General features: G+C 47.3%; 5 protein-coding genes across 9 annotated transcripts; 2 read left to right on the top strand and 3 right to left on the bottom strand.

Annotated features, from left to right (window-relative positions):
* Nucleotides 1-738: 738 nt before the first annotated feature.
* On the top strand, nt 739-2,309 carry LOC108162390 (60S ribosomal protein L5). Its single transcript, XM_017297107.2, has 4 exons — nt 739-845; nt 1,018-1,281; nt 1,359-1,796; nt 2,021-2,309. Exons 1-4 carry the CDS (start codon nt 843-845, stop codon nt 2,213-2,215), a joined length of 900 nt encoding a protein of 299 aa, XP_017152596.1. The 5' UTR covers nt 739-842; the 3' UTR covers nt 2,216-2,309.
* Nucleotides 2,225-7,307, bottom strand: LOC108162387 (vacuolar protein sorting-associated protein 41 homolog). 2 transcript variants are annotated; one of them, XM_017297101.2, is made up of 12 exons: nt 7,218-7,307; nt 7,036-7,164; nt 6,802-6,972; nt 6,623-6,740; nt 6,214-6,567; nt 5,826-6,153; nt 4,397-4,465; nt 3,757-4,158; nt 3,513-3,699; nt 3,204-3,443; nt 3,016-3,142; nt 2,225-2,946 (listed from the first exon to the last, which is right to left on the bottom strand). In XM_017297101.2, the coding sequence occupies exons 1-12, from the start codon at nt 7,242-7,244 to the stop codon at nt 2,561-2,563; spliced, it is 2,538 nt and encodes an 845-aa protein (XP_017152590.1). In that variant the 5' UTR covers nt 7,245-7,307; the 3' UTR covers nt 2,225-2,560. The 2 variants fall into 2 exon arrangements, with proteins under 2 accessions (XP_017152590.1, XP_033250038.1); XM_033394147.1 differs by lacking the exons at nt 7,036-7,164; nt 7,218-7,307 and having other exon boundaries at nt 6,623-6,754; nt 6,802-6,916.
* On the top strand, nt 4,286-5,922 carry LOC108162389 (beta-1,3-galactosyltransferase 6). The gene has a single exon (XM_017297106.2). The coding sequence runs from the start codon at nt 4,611-4,613 to the stop codon at nt 5,754-5,756; it is 1,146 nt and encodes a 381-aa protein (XP_017152595.1). The 5' UTR covers nt 4,286-4,610; the 3' UTR covers nt 5,757-5,922.
* Nucleotides 7,308-7,423: 116 nt separating the features above from the next.
* Nucleotides 7,424-8,453, bottom strand: LOC108162391. 2 transcript variants are annotated; one of them, XM_017297108.2, is made up of 2 exons: nt 8,349-8,453; nt 7,424-8,287 (listed from the first exon to the last, which is right to left on the bottom strand). In XM_017297108.2, exon 2 carries the CDS (start codon nt 8,259-8,261, stop codon nt 7,557-7,559), a length of 705 nt encoding a protein of 234 aa, XP_017152597.1. In that variant the 5' UTR covers nt 8,262-8,287; nt 8,349-8,453; the 3' UTR covers nt 7,424-7,556. The 2 variants fall into 2 exon arrangements, with proteins under 2 accessions (XP_017152597.1, XP_033250039.1); XM_033394148.1 differs by lacking the exon at nt 8,349-8,453 and having other exon boundaries at nt 7,424-7,587; nt 7,663-8,340.
* Nucleotides 8,454-8,774: 321 nt separating this feature from the next.
* LOC108162388 (serine/threonine-protein kinase GA29083) lies at nt 8,775-20,490 on the bottom strand. Of its 3 annotated transcripts, XM_017297104.2 has the most exons (7): nt 20,222-20,490; nt 19,870-20,067; nt 11,308-11,953; nt 10,189-11,233; nt 9,967-10,112; nt 9,741-9,890; nt 8,781-9,667 (listed from the first exon to the last, which is right to left on the bottom strand). In XM_017297104.2, exons 3-7 carry the CDS (start codon nt 11,950-11,952, stop codon nt 9,386-9,388), a joined length of 2,268 nt encoding a protein of 755 aa, XP_017152593.1. In that variant the 5' UTR covers nt 11,953; nt 19,870-20,067; nt 20,222-20,490; the 3' UTR covers nt 8,781-9,385. The 3 variants fall into 3 exon arrangements, with proteins under 3 accessions (XP_017152592.1, XP_017152593.1, XP_017152594.1); XM_017297103.2 differs by lacking the exons at nt 19,870-20,067; nt 20,222-20,490 and adding an exon at nt 12,017-12,119 and having other exon boundaries at nt 8,775-9,667; XM_017297105.2 differs by lacking the exon at nt 19,870-20,067.
* Nucleotides 20,491-20,790: the final 300 nt, after the last annotated feature.

Consider the following 20,790-nt stretch of genomic DNA (forward strand, 5'->3'; position numbering starts at 1 on the left):
TGTCGAAACATATTGCGTGTGTACTAACACATGCAAAGATGTTCTCTCTGCGCTCTCTCATGATGACGCGTCAGCACCCGAACGCCAGAGCCGAAGTCTCTGGGGTATTCAAACTGGTAACCCATCGTGTGACGGTTTCTAGTATGAACTGAACTATATACTGTATGATCGGTGGTGTGGCTTAGGAACATCCCAGATGGATATAACTGGGAAAATTTCGGAACTGGAAAACCTTGTAACCTTGTGGTTCAACAGCAAAACATATTCTTGCACCAACTAATAATGTTGCCGCAAATAAATAATGATGATGACTATAACTTTGACGAGGATGAGATGCTTGACTAAGTATCTGACCTAAAAAAAAAACAAAAGCCAGGAAAGTTAATCAGTCAGAATATTGTGTGGACCGTAATGAAAATTAAAAACTTATTTAATTTTTATTTCTTAACACTACCAACAGATTATTTTAAAATTGTGTTTGGACGAGCTTTTCCTGCCTTTCATCACGTTCCTCCTTCTTTCTGTGATGCTCCTTCTGCTCTTCTAGGCATTCTTTGCCGATCTCTGCTCGCCAAGTAGTGTCATCTTTTTTTGTGAGCTTTGGCGGGGGCTCATTGCTGGTGAAAAAGGTGCAGGAGCAGCAGGATCCGTCCAGGTCGACCTCCAGCCAGTTCGGTACATTACTCGTTATATTTTTGCGGTATATCTCACAAAAGAGATGGTATATTTTGGTATTTTTTCTAAAGTTCAGACCAAGTGGTCACACTGCTCCTTCCTTTTCTTTTTCACCTTCGTGTAAGACATCGTGTTTTCGGTGTTAAATTTTCATTAAAAAGTGAAAAATGGTGAGCATTTTCAGTCCTATATCAGAATAAATGCCTAAATCAGTTTGTGTGCTATCTAAAAACCTTTAAACTTTTTGAAAGAGCTTGAAGATGCCGCGATATTCGTTGGATTAGTTTTTGCGTCGAGACTAACTTGAGTTTTCTGTGTTTCTGTTTGTTTCGCCTATTGCAGGGTTTCGTTAAGGTAGTCAAGAACAAGCAGTACTTCAAGCGCTACCAGGTTAAATTCCGCAGGCGTCGTGAGGGTAAGACCGATTACTATGCCAGGAAGCGCTTGACGTTCCAGGATAAGAACAAGTACAACACGCCCAAGTACCGTTTGATTGTGCGTCTCTCCAACAAGGACATCACTGTCCAGATCGCATATGCTCGCATTGAGGGTGACCGCGTTGTGTGTGCCGCTTACTCGCACGAGTTGCCGAAGTATGGCATTAAGGTGAGTGGAATAGCGAAATTTGATTCAAGATCAAAGTCGGGTAAATAATCATATGTTTTATATTGTTATTATTTTAGGTCGGTTTGACTAACTATGCCGCTGCATACTGCACTGGCCTTCTGGTTGCCCGCCGTGTGCTGAACAAGTTGGGCCTGGACTCGCTGTATGCCGGCTGCACTGAAGTGACGGGAGAGGAGTTCAACGTGGAACCAGTCGACGATGGACCTGGTGCTTTCCGTTGCTTCTTGGATGTCGGCTTGGCGCGCACCACAACTGGAGCTCGTGTGTTCGGTGCCATGAAGGGCGCTGTTGATGGTGGACTGAACATTCCACACTCTGTGAAGCGTTTCCCCGGCTACTCTGCAGAGACCAAGAGCTTCAATGCTGATGTGCATCGCGCTCACATATTCGGTCAGCATGTTGCCGACTACATGCGCACTCTGGAGGAGGAAGACGAGGAGAGCTTCAAGCGCCAGTTCAGCCGTTACATCAAACTGGGCATCCGTGCTGATGATGTAAGTAAAAAGATACTTCTAGGTCTACGTCCATTTTCAAAATTACTGCTGCGTTCTGTCACCCACAACGCTGGCTGTGCCAAAAGTGGACCACATGAAAGCCCAGTGACCTGTGTTCGAAGTTAAATCCCTTCAATGGATCGCACTTCCTGTTATGGTTGCACATTTCACTCCAATAGAAGGATATTTGATTTTGTTTTGCTAATTATGTGCATTTCTTGCAGCTTGAAGATATCTATAAAAAAGCCCACCAGGCCATTCGTAACGACCCTACCCACAAGGTCGCCGCCAAAAAGACATCTGGCGTTACGAAGAAGAGGTGGAATGCTAAGAAACTCACAAACGAGCAGCGCAAGACTAAGATTGCCGCCCACAAGGCCGCCTATGTGGCCAAGCTTCAGTCCGAGACTGAGGCCTAGGTGCGCTTATCACCTGTTGCAGTTCGTATTGGTGTGAAAAAGAAATAAAAATTGTAGTGAGAAACAATTGCCAATGTGTCTGTGTCACGTTAAATGCCGCAAGTTGTTTCTATTATGGAAAACGGCAGAAAGTTGTTTTTATTTGTTCGGGGATTCGATAACGAATTAATACGTTTTAGTACAAATGGCTTTTTCCATTCGAAACTAAAGTAGAATCGGTGTCAAATTCAATATTTATTTTAAATAAAAGCAATAAATAAACAATCACGCAAATCTTAAAGCTAACAGTGGAAAAATGCATCCTGAAGATTAGGAGAATGGGATGGTAAAACATCCACGTCCGGACTACTCCTCCTCGCTTCGATCACTGTTCCCCATATTGCACTCGCCGCATTGCCCACTGGTGGTACTACCGGGAATACACAACTGGTGGTAGATATGACCACATTTGAATGCAACTAGGCCATTGCGGTGGGACGTGCTTTTCATCAGAACTGGACGATGGCATTGAGGACAGTGGTGGTCGTAGGTTACATGCTGGGCACGTCGCCGAAAGGCAACCACTTCTGAATGGCTGTCAAAATAGTCGTCCAGTTGAATCTCATGGGACGTGCAGAGCACCTCCTTTTGGCTGTTGTAGTGCCAGAGCATTTTAATTACCGATTTACGCAGATTTGGTATGGTCTGTCCAAGTTTTATTTTACTAACTACTATCTCCGGATTCACATAGTCTAAAAGAGAAGAAACGAGTTGAGATGGTACATTTTGAGAAGAAAATTAGGTGTAATTGAATAACTAACCGACAATGCCGTCCAAGACCTTCGTCACTATTTCGGGCTGCTTTGTGGACTCATCAATAAGCACATTCCACAGATCATTGTCATTGTGCTCCTTGCAAAACTCAATAGCCATTTCAATGTCGTTCATCTGAAAAAGAAAATCCTCGATCAAACGTTGTATTTAAACTTTTGTAGTAGGTATATCGTACACTGTGAATGATAATATTAAGGGCTTCTACAGCTTCTACTCCGCCCATGCAGCCAAGCAAGTAGACCATTTCCGGGTAGAAACCTTCGCGCTTGCAAATGGCCAACGCATCCTGTATGACATATTCCTTGGAACGTCGTAGGAAGGGCAATAGTTTCGACCGATCGTATTTTGCATACAACTCTACTAATTTTCGTTGAAATACATTGCTGCTGTCGATCTTATGTAGGTCGTCCAAGAACTAAAAAATGGCAAGAGTGGTTATTCTTCTGTTTTGAGGTTTATATATATATATATATAGGATGTATACCCAGTATAGGTACTCCTGATTCTGTTCTAGCTGCTGCACGACGACTTCAGGCTTTATTTTTTTTTTGTCCAGTAATATCTTGAAGGCTCTCTCGCGATCCAAGTGAATGAGTGGAATGATTAACTTAGAAATTACATCGTAGAGCTCATAGCGACGTATTAATTCAAAAACATCCTTGTTCTGTAATCTTCAAACCAAAATATTGACTGGGTATCCGTTATCCGTTAATAATCGAAGTACTTACTTTAAATACATCCGCAAGGCGCTCTCGAAGTCCCCTTGATACGAGTAGAGGAGGGCAAGCGATTCTAGCAATTCGTTCGCATTCTGTTTGCGAAAGTTGTCATGTATGGCATTTATCACCGCCAACCCGTCGTAGAGCTGCGGCGGCCATTCCTTGATCAGGTTCAGAAACCCCTTGGCGTCAAACTTCAGAAACTCGTACAAAACCATTTCATAGACATGGGGATCCAATTTGCAGTCCTCGGAGGTCGGCAAGTAGGCACTAACAGAGCGCAATTGTTGACATTTGACAAACTTGAAGACCTCCTCTTCCCAAAGCGCTTTATTGTTGCCTAGCATTCGCAGGCAAAGTTTGGCAGCATCTTCGTATTGTTTGAGCGTCAGCAGGTGGTTTATATACAACCTGTGAAATCAGATATTGCGGTTGGAAGTTAAGTTAAAAGAAATATAGCTTTCTTAGCAGTTATTTTCGTTTCGGTTATTAATGCTCAAATTTGCGTTTCATCGATTACATATTACTATCGATATTTTGTTAGGTTATTTTGTTTGTTATTGTTTAACAATAAATTCAAGTAATATATATTTCAGCCATGTTAAACAAATTATTGTGTTAAGATATATATAGAAATATTAGGACGCACCTGGCAACTGAAAGAATTGGCAAGCTGCCGCCATGTGTCGATATCAGGTCGATAGCCTCCTCGAATTTACTGTTGGAATGTAATATGTAATTAAAGCGTGCAGAAAGTAAATAGAATCAACGAACAGCACAGGCCTTAAGAAATATATTTATTAGCTGTATTGTCCTCGTCGTGATCCACAAAAAACGTAACACGACGAGTGTCCACCAAAAATATGCGGCGCTTAAACAATCTTGTGACCCTTTTCACTGCCATTACTGCCTTCTTTTTTGGCAGTTTTATTACAAAAATACTGAGTTCAGTGGACAAATGCCCGTCCCACCGGAGTGGAGTGCCTAAATTGGAGCCGCACCCGGATCTGTTTCTCATAGTGCTAGTGCTGAGCGGCCCCCGCAATGTGGAGCAGCGGAATGGCATTCGAGAGACCTGGCTTCGATTGGTGCAGCCTCTGCAGCAGCCATACTATCCCGAAGATCATATCTATTTACCTACCTATGGCCCTAATGGGCACTTGCAAATGGAATTGGTTGCCCAACAAGCAGTCCGCTTAAGGAAATTTATAAGCTGGCAGGAGAGCCTATCTAGCAAGGGGTCACAAAGAACCCAGCGGAAGATTAAAGTAAAGCACCTCTTCGCGATCGGCACTGAGCAGATACCCAGCGGTCTGAAGTCTGAGTTGATAAGTGAGCAGGTGCAACACAAAGATCTCCTACTGCTCCCACGGCTGGCAGACACTTACGGCAATCTCACAGAGAAATTGCTGCAGGCCCTGGATGGAGTGACGCATCACTTCAATTTCTCCTATCTGCTCAAAGTAGACGACGATACGTACGTTAAATTGGACCATTTGCTCAATGAGCTGATTTCCTACGATCGCAAGATGCTGCGCAAGACACCAGAATACGGGCACGAGCCCCTGCCGCAGCTCTATTGGGGCTACTTCAACGGGCGCGCAGTGGTCAAGAGAAAAGGTCCCTGGAAGGAGACTAATTATTATCTGAGCAAAAGCTATTTACCCTATGCTCTGGGTGGTGGATATGTGCTCTCCCGAAAGCTCTGCGAGCATGTCGTTAATAATTCTCAGCTGCTCTCCACGTACGTTTCGGAAGATGTGTCGGTTGGCACCTGGCTATCCCCGCTGCGGCACGTTTATCGGCGGCACGATCCTCGGTTTGATACTGCTTACATGGCCCGCAAGTGTCAAACGTATCACTTGCTCTTGCACAAGCGGACTGAGGAAATGATGAGAGAAATCTACCACGGCCAACATTGTAGCGGAATTGGCCCAAGCACCCTACTGGCGTACTACTATGACTGGACGCGGACCTCGGATAAATGCTGCGACAGCATAGTTGTCTAGCCGTAGGACCGTAAGACTGGCGTATGATGGCGTATGGCTTAAGGCAATCAATGAATAGGAATTATTTACCTGTGCTTAATCAGCCACTCAACACGATCGTCCGTTTCTATAAGACTCGCCACCACAATATCCTTGGGAGCCACAATAAAATACCGATTCTCCTCAATTATGCAGCCTAGACTGTAGTCGTTGACAGTGTACTCCTCGAAGCCACGGAGCGTCAGACTGTCTGTGCAGATCTCTTCGCTGCTATTCATCTTGTACTCAATGACGCACAGCACGGGTCGAAGCGCTTTGTAGGTTGCACTGCGCTCTTTACGGTAGCCAAGTACCACTAATTGGTTTGACGCCAGTGGGGCCAGTCCACAAATATAGAAAGTAGTTTGAAATGTCGAGACTGTAATGCAATAAAGAATAGATACGACTAAATATAGCTGCATAAGTTCACTGTACCTACCGGGATCCACAACATAGCCCGGTAAATTGCTAGACGCGGCTTCAATCCCATTCCGCTTGCGTATCACACAAATCCTGATGGTGTCCACCCAGCCAATGAGCAATGTGTGCTCATTGGACCAGCGCAAGTGGCAGCGAAAGTTTTCGAGCCGCGCCTGCGAAGGAACTTCCCATTTCATCAATCCTAAAGAGCACTTCTCACTTAAATCATAGACGCGAACGCCGAGGTGGCTTGCCCAGGCCACAAAGTTCCCCTGCCAACAAATCGACAAGACGCTGCCTTCGACTGCACACAGCTCGGTGGGTTTCAGCTTCTTGAGGAGATTGCGCTCATATAGGGTGAGTTTGTCCTCGCCTAGGGTGAGTCAGTTAGAACAGATCTTGGATCCACAAATGTGGACTGAACATACCCACTATGAACCGTCTGACGCGAGACTTTGGATCCGGATCTAAGGCCACAACTTTGATGCATTTTCCAAAACTAAGATTCTGATTGTTCTCGCAGCTGAAGAGCCCCGTTATGTTGACCTGCGAAAAAATGCCTGTGTTTGATTGCCGCAACCACCCACCATACAACAAAATGACTCACCTTGCCATCGTCGGAGCATGTGGCAACATACTCGCCCTTTGGGTCGACGTCGACCTGGTTAACTGCCACTTTGTGCGTGTGCTGCTCGGTGCTGCTCAGATTCGACTCGACCGAGTTTCCTTGGTGATCCAGCAGGTAGACGCGTCCACGAAACGTGCCAAATATAAGAAACTGCAATCTCTTTAGTAGGGAAGACCCGTGGAACTTTGGGAAGGGAAGGGGAATTTTGCCAACCTTGGAATGCACAGCAGTGCATGTGACCACATCTGCGTTGAGTATATTCTTGAGATCGTTGGCTATGCGCTGGTACTTGAATTTGGGCTCAACTTCTTCCTCCTCCTCGGTGCTCTCCGTTCCAGAGTCCTAGACAAGAGACAGGTATTGTTTCAGTGCACCCACACTCTCTTTCCACTTACGCTATTGGCTGGCAGCTTTTCTGCCATTTTCAATTTCAATTACGAATCAATGGCTCTTATCAAAACATTTGCTATTTGTCTTTATTTGTTGCTTTGGCTCGATAGTTTCGTGCAAAAGATGCAATGCTATCGATATTACCGATATCCCAAAAATACCGATATTACTCGGATCGACAAAATATTTTGAAATATTTGCCAAAGTTTGCTTGTTGTTGATTCGAAACGCCTTTTATTTATGGCAAAGGGGTCTTTTTTTGGGTTGGGCGGAGGGACTAGCATAGGCCTAACAGTACATGAATCGAGTTCTGATTGGAGGCTGGATATGTGTGGGAACAGAGCTCATTTCGTTGCCAGCAGATGCGTCTCGAGGCTGATGTAGTTGTCCACAGTGACGGGAAACTGCCGCCAGTAGGAAGCCAAGGACACCTCAATCATGCGGTGCAGGAAGAGCATCTGGATCTTCGCATAAAGCATGACCGTCTGCCAGTGGGTGAGGCTAAAGTTCTGGATGACCAGATAAAGCCGGCCGTAGTTGAACATTCCGGCGACGACAAACGTCAGCGTCCAGGGCAGGGCAATGAGGAGGAACTTCCTCCAAGGAAAATAGGAGCCCTCCGACTGATTCAGCTCCACGTCGAGCGCAGCCTCGTCGTCTTGGAGGTCCAATGAGGACGCCTCCTTTTGCCAGCGCACCCACTCGTTCATTATCTGCCGCGCGCTTTCCAGCTGGCTGGAATAGGATCTAATGAGAATGCTTCCCCGCCGTGCCCGCCTCTCGAGCTCCTCCCGCCTCTTCTCCGCCCGCTTCACTGCATCTCGATGGCGCCCATGCCACAGCGCAATCATCGTCAGCAGAGAGTACATCATGGACCGGGTCAGCATCAAGGGCTTGTACTGGTAACCAACGTTCAGCCGCAGGCTACGGTCCACGTTCGAGCTGCTCCAATTGAGTTTAGCATTAACCTCAACCGTGGGCTGGACCACTGCACAGACGTGTATTGCGGTGAGGAGAACGAAATATATAATGTCCCTGAGTTTTAGCATGGCAAACTTTGAATTTAAGCGTGAATCTAAACAAAAATTGTTTTTTAAAGGCTTAGTGTAGTTTTTGAATAAATTTAGTTGACTTACTTTCAGTATTGCTTGGAAAATCCAAACTAATGGGGCCAGTCCGTAACACCACTCAGTTGATTGATGTTAAACGAATAAAACTAAAAGGCAGCAAAGAGGCGAAATGGAAGCCAGTCCCATCGGAAGTCGCCGTGCACCTGGATGCGATAACACGAAAGTAGAAGCGGCGGTGGATAAATGCAATCAATACAAAAGAGACCGACAGAGTTGTCTGGTCAGGAGGTGACAACGTTCCCGCCCGTTTTTATTTGGACCTTCATCCATGCTCTTTGCTTTTCTTAATGTTAAAAGACCAAGAAGAGACTTGTGCGATTTGTGGGGACTTTCAAATCAAACCCAGTGTCGGGTCCACGGGAAATAAAACGCCAAGCGAGACTACGCAGATTCGTGATCAGCACGTTGATAATAGATGTTTGTACGTACATGTGTATGTATATTTCCAATGTTTTTATTGGTGTTCTCATAAATGCGCTTAATTATTGTTTGGGTTAGTCTAATTTCTGTTTTCCCGTGCGGGTCTAAGCAAATCAAAAGAAATACGACAGCAGGGAGAACAATGGAAAATGAACCTCTTATGAAAATATACACAACTTGCGGTTTATTAACCAATTAAAACATTTCAAAAGTACCAAATAAAAAATATGATTCTCGCTTGCATACGCATACGCTATAAATACATAAGTGGAGTTACAATAAGACTAAATATAATGATAGCGAAACCAACCGTAAACGGTTTGGAGACTGGAATTTCGAAACTCCTATTGTACGAGTAATATTGGGGTTTGCTTTTTTTTTTGTTTTTGTTTTTTGTCTGTTTGCTTCTCTCGTAGTGTCTTTTCTTGTCTTAATTTGTTTGTAGTTACCGCTACACTACACTACAGGATTATCGTGGTGTATGTGGTAATGTGTGAATAAATAAAAGCCTATATCATAGCGTTCTAAAATACATAATACAAAAACTACGCGACAGCGTCGAGAAGATCGAAAGTGGGCGTGATTAGGTTCTGTTCTGTCTAAACACCCCACACGGCCATAATTCATCTGCTGTAGTCGCCGCATCCGATTTCCTCGTTGCCCATTGTCCAGTAATGATCCAATATGTCCTCGCTGGTGAAGCGAACATCGGGATCGGATTGAAGCATGTTGGCGATTAGATCGCGCACTCCGTCACCAATATCCGACCAGTAGGGATCGGGGAACTCGTAGACGCCCGAGATGATGGCGTCGAAAAGCGGCTCCTGCTGGTTGTCAGGCGCCACAAACGGCGGGAAGCCGCAGAGCAGTATGTACAGTATGATGCCAGCGGCCCAAACATCGATCTGCGGTGAGCAGGACAGATAAACAGATCAATTGTATTGCAGCATTAACAAAACACACTTGTGAAGTATTTACCTTCAAGCCGTAGCCCACTTCCAGCAGTATTTCGGGTGCCACATAGGTCGGCGTGCCGCAGACGGCGTAGAGAGGCTCGGTGACCTCACAGGCCAGTCCAAAGTCAGCCAGTTTCAGTTGCACGACATTCCCAAAGTCGTCCAGTTCCACCTGCGGGCGCGAGCAGGCCACAGAGGCAACAGTGTCAACAGGATTACTCGGATCAATCTTTCATTTTGGGACTTACCAAGAGGTTCTCCGGCTTAATATCTCGGTGCACAATGCCCATGGAATGTAGGTAAGACATGGCGGAGCCCAGATGTCTGATCATGATGCGGGACTGGCTCTCCGAAAACCGCGTCACCTGGGTGATTGCATCGAAAAGATCGCCCCCTGCGAAATGAATAGGAATTTGCGGTACGGAATTTATGATACGTTTCAGGCTGCAGCGGATCGTTCGTGGACCTACCACTCACATACTCCAGCACCAGATACATGTTGGTGTCCTGGTCCACATCCATGATGAGCGAGATTATATGCGGATGGTGGAGCTTCTTCATGACGCGCACCTCCGCATCAATGTAGTGCTCTTTGCCCTTGCACTTGCTCTTGTCGATTATTTTCAGCGCGTGAGGAATGCCCGTCTGGCGATCCTTGATTTTCAGCACAATGGCGAAGTTGCCGTCGCCGATGATTTGGCTGAGCGTGTAGTTGTCGCGTATGGCTGCTGGCAGCTCGGCAACCTCCACGCCAGTGCTCTTGAGTAGCGCTGCCTGCTCCTCGTCCTCGTTGGCGGGGGCGGCCGACGCCTCAAGCTGGGCCTCGGCCTGGGCTTTCAGCTCCCCTGGCGGGTACGCCTTTTTGCTCTTGACAGGCATTTTGGGCTTGGGACCCTTGCAGGCAGTGCCCGCCGTGCGCAGCGTCTTTCGTATCGCGTTGATGGCGCGCTGCTCCTCCGACTCCAGCTTGAAGTCGTCGACGGTGTTGACCCGTTCTGTACCGTAGGCGAAGAAAACATCATCCGAGCCGAAGAAGTCGGACAGCTGTAGCACCGAGACCCCCGACAGGGTGAAGACCTTTCTCACATATCCCGTATCCAAGCGGACCACCTGCGTAATGGCGGTCAGGACATGATCGAAGCTGGGACTGTTGCGCTTGTTCAGCAGCAACCTTATTATGCGCCGCGGCTTTGTTCCGTTCCGAATGAGGGTAACGATGCGCGGATGTACCACACTGTCTCGCTCGCTGAATCGCGAGGTATTCAGCGGACTGCCGTTGGCAGCGGCTCCTCCGCCAACTGGAACTGGCGCACTGCTGTTGAGCACTCCGTTCTTCAAGGGGGATACGGGGCGCTGTAGCTTGGCCAAGCGGTGGCTTGACGTGCGGCTGTTGTTCGCCAGCGTGAGGTTGGCCAGTGGCTGGGAGCTGGTATTGTAATCCACCTTCTTGAAGTTCTCGTTATTGCAGGAACAAACGTAGCTCTGGCCATCCTCGAGCTCCTCCAGGGCAGTAATCTAAGGGAAGATGGGACAATCAGTTATTCTGATTATTTGTTCGTCTGGCGGATGTATATTGATGTATCACTCACCTTCTTTCCGACCATGTCGTAGATGGTCCGCACGGCACCCGGTATTTTCACATTCTCCTCAAGGAGTCGCGTCAAGTCCTCGTAGAGGCTCTCGAATGACCGATATCGTTCGCTGGACACGGGTATGGTAATGCCCGGATAGAAGCGGTCGCCATTGCGATAGAACTTGATGCGATGGGCCTTGCGGGTCGGTGTGCGGCTGCTTGTGATGCGCTTCTTCAGATGGGCCGTGGCTGACACGATGCTCAGCGATGCTGCGCCACTGGCGGAGCCATTGGTGTTGGCGGAGCCAGGGGTGCTCGTGCCAGCTGGCGCTGAAGTGGTCGAAGAGGCGCCGCTCAGGGAGCCATTCGACTTGCCAACACTTCCACTGCCGGTCAGCGAGCCGTTCAGGTCCCTCAGCTCGTCCAGGTCCTTCTCCGGCTCTGAGTTGGAGCTGGCGGGACTATCGCAGTCCCGCCGACTGTGGGTGTCTGCCTCCTCCTGGGCCTTCTGCTGCTGGCTGAGTTGGTCGAGGAGCTGTTTTGAGTTTCGGGCTGCCGCACTGCTGGCGGCGGTCTTCTTGGGCGTCCCACTGCCGGAGGCGCTTGCCTGCAGTGAGGAGAGCACAGGGGCGGTGCAATGCAGGCTGTTGTGCACTTCCATGCTGCAAAGAAGCAACAAGAAGAGATCAGTCTATTAGATCGGGCCAAAAGAGATCGTCTGTTACGGGAGCGCGGTCATTTCTAGGGAGTCTTCGTTTCGGTGCTGATTCCGTTGCTGGATTTGGATTGAATTTACTTTCCGCTTTATATATATTTATTATTATACAGATGTCTGTTGTTCCTTTGTTTTATGACAATGTTCTGAGCAGCGCCTATTATCTATTATTTTATTGACTGCTGGAGTCTGCTGGACAAACAGTCATTCTCGCACGAACTGGCAAACCGGTTCGGTTCTCGATTGACCCACAGCGAGTCCCCAGTCCCCCCGGCCACGCTGTGCAACTCTCTCAGAAACTATCTCTCAGAAGTTTCAAACCGTAATTACGCTAATTTACGTAAATTGTTTCTGCTATCTGGCTGGCCTGCTGCACTAGATTCCGTGGGGCCACAAGCTTTCTTGCCCGCTTTCTAGGCCCAGTTCAGCCCTGCCCTGCCGTGCTCTGCCATGCCCTCTCCGGGCCAGGAGCTCCGCTGCCGATGACGCCACCGTTCGCAAAAGACACACAGAAGAGGAGTCGAAAACAGGCGTGTCCGTGCCGTGGCCTATTTCAGAAAGACTCAGGGAGAGTTGACTCAGCTCAGGGAACGGAGGAACCATCAACCAACAGAAAAGGCGTGGAAGCCGGCCAGCTCCAGGAAACCAGACACGCACGGGCCGGGACTTTGTCACTCGTCTGGTTGGTCGTTAAGGAACTTCATTGCTGTTAGGAGATTGGTGGGACGGAAGGAAGGAAGGAATACTCTTAGGTCACCGAATTTCCCAGGCAGATCAATGTCAGCGTACAGAACCCGGGTATAAGGCGTTGCTTTTCCATATAGCGTGTACAAAAATTACAATAACAATGACATTGAAAAATCAATCATTTTGTAGGAAAAAGTATAAACGGCATTTCCTATTCATTTACATCCAGTTTATTGGACGAATATTGGACCGTTTTAACCGTTTTAATAGAGTGCCTTGGACCTTGGCCGTTGGAAGTTTTGTCTGACTACAACACACTTTTCCAATTTGTACGCGAAAAATGCACCTTTGCGAAATTGACTCGGTTTCTAAAAATTAATCCGGGTACCCTAGAGCTATATCGACATCATTCTTCACATCAATATCTTGTTTATCTTTAGTTTATCAAATGGACTGCAAAAGTAGATTACAGATTATTGTAGGTACTGTACTGTATGTACACTATGCGTCCCAACCCCCAGGAGGGGATCACTGTACTGTATAGTACAGCAGTTAGTATAGTATGGACTATGTCATATCCTATGTATATAAAGCCTATTTACATATGTATCATGATCTTGCGGAAAGTAGTTTATTCCTGAATTCATTGCGGTATGGTATGCGTATGACACGATATGATAATGATGTATAAATGTGTGAGACGATTCTTAAGTTGAGCTTTCCGAAGAATTCCGGAAGCTTCGGTCCATCGGATCAGGGGATCAGCGGAGAGCGTCTGCTTTCAGGCATTTTGTATTTTGTTTGGAATGGCGGCAGTTTGGAATGGCGATATTTGTATCTCTGCCGTTGGTAGAGCTGATGCCGATGTCCATGGCGATGTTGGTCGGCCTGTTGCCTGTTGACTTTCGCCTGTCGGCTTGCTACCTGGATGTCGTTCTCCTCCATGCTGTCGATTGGTTACACGTGCACGAGTATGAATGGACATGTGGCTGCAACTCTATTACCGCATTATGGGAGCTACTTGCTATGACGACACCTGCAGCAGAGGCACAACTGAGGCGCGACTGGGGACTATGCGCACTATAAGTGCTCGTTAGTGTATTGGCTGTTAACGTAATTAACACACAACCAAGACGACTCGCGAGGCAGAGCAAGGCGCTCCCGGAATATCGACTAGGTGCTCATGCACTTCCTGGCCTATTCCTCCATGCCCCCATGGCTCCATTCCCCCTTGACCCCAATCACTATTTAGACCAAAGACGAGGGCTTTTCCCTCCCCCTGCTGTTGCAAGTGGGTCAAAAGTTCTCCGAGTTGGCCACCTGACGACCTGAAGACTGGCGCCGAATGGAGCCTATGGAGTGCAGCGGGCATGACTCTTGGCATTTTGTTTGGTTGCTCAGACGACGACGCGTCGCAACGTCTAGAAGTCATTTGACCTTTTTGTGGCTCTAAAGTGGGGGTTTGGGGTTTGGTGTTCGGAGGAGGATGACATTTACAAAGGGAAATATGGGAAAAATTATGACAAGAAATCAACGCGCATCGTGGGCCGAAGTGTTTAATACCCTTCCAGATCGATCGTTCCCATCATCTAGACATGTTCCTATTGCACATCAGCGAGCATCGTGCATCTGCTGGTGCATGGCGTATTGCAAGACGCGAGGATGTGGCAAAACCCCTCCCTTTGCATGGGCGGAATAAGGTAGTTCTGCCAGAGACTTTTGCGGAGGGAGTGTTCGTGTATTGAGCTGCGCTAAAAATCGATAAGCATGTGCGTTGGCGGCTTCCAGTGGGTTGGGTGACTGGCTGTGTGTCTGGCTTCCAGTGGGAGAACCGACGTCAGTGGCAGTAGGCAGTGGGCAGTGCGATAATGGGTACCCGAGAGGGACGGAGCTCCACACAGATATCCGATCCCCCCGAGAGGGCATACGGCAGACCGCAGACGACAGACGGCACAGCAGATATCGAATTTATAATTAAATTTCACTTGTAAACAAGAACGAATAAATATTTGAACTGACATTCGCCGAAAATGGCCGCAAGTTACGAAAACGATACTATGACGATGGTCACAGAAGAGAGACCCCCGACTGGAACAGACTGGAACCGGGGGAGCCGGAACGGATGCCGACTCGGATCGAAGGGGTGTTCACTGAACAGGTGCGTTGTTGCCTCGGTGGTTGCCCCCAACAACAGCAACAGCAAAGTCTATGGCAAGCAGCACATTTCAAAGCTGTGTTTAGCTCTCTTTTCGTTTCGTTTCGTTTCGTTTCTTTTATTATACCCGATACTCAAAATGAGTATTGGGGTATATTAGATTTGTGGTGAAAATGGATGTGTGTAACGTCCAGAAGGAATCGTTTCCGACCCCATAAAGTATATATATTCTTGATCAGCATCAATAGCCGACTCGATTGAGCCCTGTCTGTCTGTCCGTCCGCCCATCTGTACGTCCCTATTAGCGCCTAGTGCTCAAAGACTATAAGAGCTATAGCAACGATGTTTTGGATCCAGACTTCTGTGATATGTCACTGCTACAAGAATATTTCAGAATTTCGCACCGCCCACTTCCGCCCCCAAAAAAGGACGAAAATCTGTAACATCCACAATTTTAAAGATACGAGAAAACCAAAAACGCAGAATCATAGAGAATGACCATATCTACCCGGTTGCTGAATCTGGATCAGATCGGATCATTTTTATAGCCAAAAGGAACAAATCTATTTTCAGTGGCTACGCAGCGCCTGACGTCACGCTCAGACTGATTTTCTGTCTCTCTCGCACGCACTCTTTGTCGTGTCGTTTAATATTAGCGCCCTCTGGCGGCGGAGAACCATACTGACTAAGTATCGGGTATAAATGTAGAGTTGCGGTCTCCGCAGCAACTCACAACGTTCCCTCTCGTTTTATTTTTTCATAGTTCATAAAAGTTGTTAATTAAGACGTAATCGTACTCTCACTCGAGGGAGCGCCGAAAGCGGTATCTATCCAATGCCATCCAATACTCAGCTATGCTCCTCGCTCCTGTGGATCTCAAAATGAGGTAGTGGTCGGGGTAGTGAAAAAGAACTCTCGCCCAAAGAGAAATTAATCAATGTCTCGCTCTGTGAAGAACCCTTTGCAGATGCATCCCCCATTGCACAGTAGGCTAAATGTTAATGTTGTAAATATATATACATATATGTATACATACATACATATGTACAAATAGGAACTGCACTAAAATTTCAGATTTCCGCCCCTTAAAAGGTGCTATTTTTACCATTCTTGCCTGCTTTCGACAATAGCCATTCAAAATGAATCTCCTTGAATTTTTCATATATCCACGGCATTCCGGCAAACTGCTTTGGATTTAATTGTCCAGGGAACATTCATTTAACGAGTTGCGGCACATTTTGGCACAAGTTGGCACAACATTTGGTTAAGTCTTCTCTAATTTTGGAAAGTGCATACTTCATTCATAAAATTTACCTCATTTACAGGCTCACAAAGTCCAGAGAGTCTGTGTCTTTCACCACCGTTTTCTTTCACCGACTCGTAGTAAAGTAGTAAATAAAACATTCGACTTTGATGGGCTGCATGTTGGGAAATATCGGCTGCCTGTCCCACTGTACGTAGGTGGGGCGAGCAAAAGGGAGCGAACACTCAATGCAGCATCAAACAATGGGCGCCCAGTCAGGGTATTTGTAAGGCTGATTAGGTCATGAACCACAGTAGCGAGGAACAAGGGGACAGACGGGCAGTTGTCCTTGGCAGTCGCCAGACAGCTATCCGGCCATAAGCAGCTGAAGCCGAGGTGGCGGCTATGGTGGCTTCTGCCAGGTGTTCAGCAACCCTTGAGATGCGACACAAAAATACGGAAGTATTGCCCTGAAAGACGTCGGAAGTTGTGGGCGAACGAGTGGGGGCAAGGCGAGGCATATTCCCGCAATGCAAACTCCTAAAGAATCTGGATGTGCAAGCGCCAGGCGTTCAATTGAGAGAAGCCACCCTTCTGGCTGCTGGTCTGCACCAACACTGTCTGCTGTGTGCGGTCCCGGAACCGGGGGCTAAGAGAAACACTTCCCATCCAGACAGAGCCAAGACAAAGCTGGCACTATCTCAATTTTAATGGAACACCTGACGGCATGGGAGACTCCCAAGAAATATCTAACGTACTGTAAAAAGGCTGCAAGGACAGAAAGGCTCCTCAAGGAGTGTGAAAACAAGACCCATAGCGATGTGGCACATCCTACAGCCGTAGCTACGGAATGGAAAAGTAAAAGTTCAGCTCTTGTGCTGCGCCTCTCGTGCTTCTTGCACTTTCCAGAGAAGACTCTTTTCGTTCTTGTTTCTCCCCCAGGGCCACCGACGCCAACCTCTGGCCAAGGGGCTGTTCTCAGAATTGTCCTTGAACATTCATCATGCCAGCCCTACGACTCGCGAGACCAGACCCAGATAGTACTGGTCGAATTCGAATAGGCAAATCATTGAATGAGAAACATTCATGTTTCATGTACATATTGTAGGCCATATTATATGCATATAATATCCGCATCCATCGTGTGTACAAATCCCTAGGCATAAATCACTCGTCAGTCCAGGGCAAGGCCGTCCAAAGTTGTTCATTTGGTTCTTTCGAATGAAGTCTCAGCACGCAGGACCCTCATAAGAATCGTGGCTGGGGCAGCTGCCCTTTCTTGTTTCTTGCTGTTCTGTTCTGTTTCCGCTAGTTGCAGAAAAGAGACCCGCAACGAGCAACGGAGAATGGAAGCGAGTGCTGTTGAGACCCGTGCAGATCCATAGATCCATCGAGCTGTTTGACTTCTATTACCGTCTCTCTGTCAAGCCTTCCCTCGACGAAAACTAACCCCCTATCTGGCCAGTGCACTAAAAGGGATCACTTTAAAGCAAATACAAATATGCAGACCCGCAAGAAGATCCCTTCGAAACGTTTATACATACAGAATGTTCCAAATAATGCGAATAAAGCGAAGTTCAGAACTTGGAACCACTGGACACAGAGAGATAGAGAGAGAGAGAAAGAAGGAGAGCGTCAGATGGGTGGGAGGAACGAACACTTTAATCCCTTTGGCTGAAGACACAAAAACAACGAGAGGGAACGTTGAGAGTTGCTGCGGAGACCGCAACTCTACATTTATACCCGATACTTAGTCAGTATGGTTCTCCGCCGCCAGAGGGCGCTAATATTAAACGACACGACAAAGAGTGCGTGCGAGAGAGACAGAAAATCAGTCTGAGCGTGACGTCGGGCGCTGCGTAGCCACTGCGAATTGATTTGTTCCTTTTGGTTATAAAAACGATCCGATCTGATCCAGATTCAGCAACCGGATAGATCTGGTCATTATCTATGACTCTGCGTTTTTAGTTTTCTCGTATCTTTAAAATTGTGGATGCCATTGTGGGCGGTGCGAAGTTTTAAAATATTCTTGTAGCAGTGACATATCACAGAAGTCTCGATCCAAAACATCGTTGCTATAGCTCTTATAGTCTTTGAGCACTAGGCGCTAATAGGGACGGACAGATGGACGGACGGACAGACAGACAGGGCTCAATCGAGTCGGCTATTGATGCTGATCAAGAATATATATACTTTATGGGGTCGGAAACGATTCCTTCTGGACGTTACACACATCCACTTTTACCACAAATCTAATATACCCCAATACTCATTTTGAGTATCGGGTATAAAAACGGCTATTGAACGACTACGAAACATTATGCATGGCGTTTCGATTCGAGTCCGATTTACCGAGCCGGTTCACTGTTCGCTGAATGAAAATGAAAATTGCAAAGCGGTCATCGGGATAACTAGCGAACGAAACGCAGTGTCGGAAAGTCGGACCAAATTGGAAGACCGGTGGACCAGCGCAAGGGAATGTTCCTTTGGTAGCGTTGCCTGGTTCCACACATCGAGTGCTCACTGTGTGCATATGCATGTATCTACTTACATGTGTATGCATGTAAGACTGCTGCCACGGCGCTTCTCGCAATCCGAGCAGCAGCTGGGAGACCAGGCACAAGGCAACACAAAAGCTGGTAAACAAAAACCGTTGCAGTTCATTGAAACTTGAAGCCTTTCGGGGCAGGGGTTGGGGCAGACGCTGGGGCAGGGGTTGCGGCAGGGCTTGGGTCTGGATCTGGCTGTTGTACGGACGGAGGTACGTTGGAGATCGAATTGGAGAACAAACGGGAATTGGGGCTGCATTCCACTCAAATTTCATCCTGCGGATGCGGATGCGGACAGTACTCAAATCTGTTCTTGAGCCCCAACACACATCATTGCTGAGATCTGCAAATGGCGGCAGGGCAAGTCGCCAAATGCGGCTCGTGGCCACAATAAAGGCGATGCTGAGCAGGAATTTCTGTTCGTATCATATTAGTTTAATTGGCCTCTGTTTGGGTTTCACTTTTCAATTGAGTATCTCGGGGGCTTGGTGGGCGGCAGGGCATGGAATCCGCGTGCGTCTCATAATGCGGACAGCAGTGAAAGTTTTACTTCAAGGTAGAAGCAATCCATTTACCTCTGGCTGTTACAAGCAGAGACAACTAGACCAAAGGCGGTTCGGGCAACACTCTCGTTCTAACGAACCCAAGCACAGTCGGCATGCGAGAATGTGTGAGCACTATGAATCATCCAGCCGACTTCGCCCTCTGCCGCAGAAGAGAAAACACAGCTTTAAGCCCGTAGAATTCGATGGTCTGCCTGGTGTGGTGGCTCGTACGGAGCGGAGACAGTAGATTGGAGAGAACGAATATGTTTACTGGCGATAAGTCAAACAAAATCAGCAGAGAGATAGCTGAAAGGGGGAACTAATACGCGTACGAGCACGAGCACGAGTACGAGGGTATGGCAAAATCACGTTAGCGGGGAGAACGGGTTGTTTTTTTTTTGACTGGAACGTTGCGAATGCACGGCAGAAGACGGCGCGATTTGTTTTTTTTTTCTTTTCCAGCCAGCGACCCAGAGACCCTACCCTACTCCTCCCCACGGCTCTGGGAGGGACTGCTATCAAAATAGCGAACGGCGCTGGCTTATCTACGATTTCTTTTCACATTCAGGTGCGGTGCGGGTGCGGTCCTCGCCTCGCCCCGCCCCGCCTCCTCATAGAGGCAGATGTCAAGTGTCGCAATGGGTTATTTATATGCATTTTTGTTTGGTTTTATCGTGGCCTCACCTTGTGTACCAAACCAAACACAGTAAGTCCGCTTAAGCCAACAAGGCAGTTTTTGTTTTATTCCTCCTCCCGTTCGGTCCGCTTTCGTTGTGTTTCTCCACTGCTTTGTGAGTGCTTTGCACCAGTCCACTCACTGCAGATGGGTTGGGGTTGGGGTTGGGGTTGGGGTCGGGCCTCTCTGTACTCACAAGAATCCAGCTAAAAGCACAAACGTTTGGGTATAATTAGCTAAAACAAATTACACTTTTCTATTCCACTCGAATCACTCCCGCTTGGTTTCCCTTTTTCGCTTTTTCGCTTCTTCGCACATTTCACTTTGGCCTGCTTTTTCGGGCTCACGCTAACCGCTCACCTCACCACCGCTTGCGACACTCCCTCATCACAGATCACAGATTAACGCTGGGCGCGAATCTCGTACGAGACAATGCTGCTGACTGCCAATAGAACTTTTCACTTAATTAAATTTAAATATTAGTGAAAATCATAGGACAAAATAGAACTCGCGGAAAAGATAGTACGATAACAGCCGCGTACTAGAGCAGGAAAACCATCGATACATTGTGACATCGTTTAGTCCGCACGGCACAACGCGCTTGTCAGAATATTGTTTGTTGCTTAAACTATTAGAATATAAAATTTCCGATTTGTGTTTGTGTGCGTGCGCGTGTAGGGAATAACGAATTAAACTAATTTATTTAACAATATTTACTAGCGTATCGCGGCGGCCATATCGGCCAGATATTTCGAATGTTTACATTTGCTCAATTTACACGGTAACTACACATTTGCTACATAATGAGAGGAAAAAGAGGGTATGGAAAATGGGTAAAACAGCCCAGAATGGCAACGCATGCTGGTAAAATCCACTACTTTTGTCCAATATACTTTGAGACAAAATTCGCTCACACGCGAGGTGAGGTA

Source organism: Drosophila miranda, chromosome 4 (genome assembly GCF_003369915.1).
Source record: "Drosophila miranda strain MSH22 chromosome 4, D.miranda_PacBio2.1, whole genome shotgun sequence".
Classification (NCBI taxonomy): domain Eukaryota; kingdom Metazoa; phylum Arthropoda; class Insecta; order Diptera; family Drosophilidae; genus Drosophila; species Drosophila miranda.

Excerpts from the sequence above, each read along its gene's own strand:
- LOC108162390 (XM_017297107.2), top strand. Across the intron at positions 1,282-1,358 it reads TGCCGAAGTATGGCATTAAG|GTCGGTTTGACTAACTATGC; the intron begins GTGAGTGGAATA and ends TTATTATTTTAG. Across the intron at positions 1,797-2,020 it reads TGGGCATCCGTGCTGATGAT|CTTGAAGATATCTATAAAAA; the intron begins GTAAGTAAAAAG and ends CATTTCTTGCAG.
- LOC108162389 (XM_017297106.2), top strand. The coding sequence starts at position 4,611 with ATGCGGCGCTTAAACAATCTTGTGACCCTTTTCACTGCCATTACTGCC.
- LOC108162387 (XM_017297101.2), bottom strand. The coding sequence starts at position 7,244 with ATGGCAGAAAAGCTGCCAGCCAATAGC. Across the intron at positions 6,973-7,035 it reads GCACTGCTGTGCATTCCAAG|TTTCTTATATTTGGCACGTT; the intron begins GTTGGCAAAATT and ends AAGAGATTGCAG. Across the intron at positions 6,154-6,213 it reads GGGCTATGTTGTGGATCCCG|TCTCGACATTTCAAACTACT; the intron begins GTAGGTACAGTG and ends ATTGCATTACAG.
- LOC108162391 (XM_017297108.2), bottom strand. The coding sequence starts at position 8,261 with ATGCTAAAACTCAGGGACATTATATATTTCGTTCTCCTCACCGCAATA.
- LOC108162388 (XM_017297103.2), bottom strand. Across the intron at positions 11,234-11,307 it reads ACGACATGGTCGGAAAGAAG|ATTACTGCCCTGGAGGAGCT; the intron begins GTGAGTGATACA and ends ATCTTCCCTTAG. Across the intron at positions 10,113-10,188 it reads GGTGCTGGAGTATGTGAGTG|GGGGCGATCTTTTCGATGCA; the intron begins GTAGGTCCACGA and ends TTCATTTCGCAG.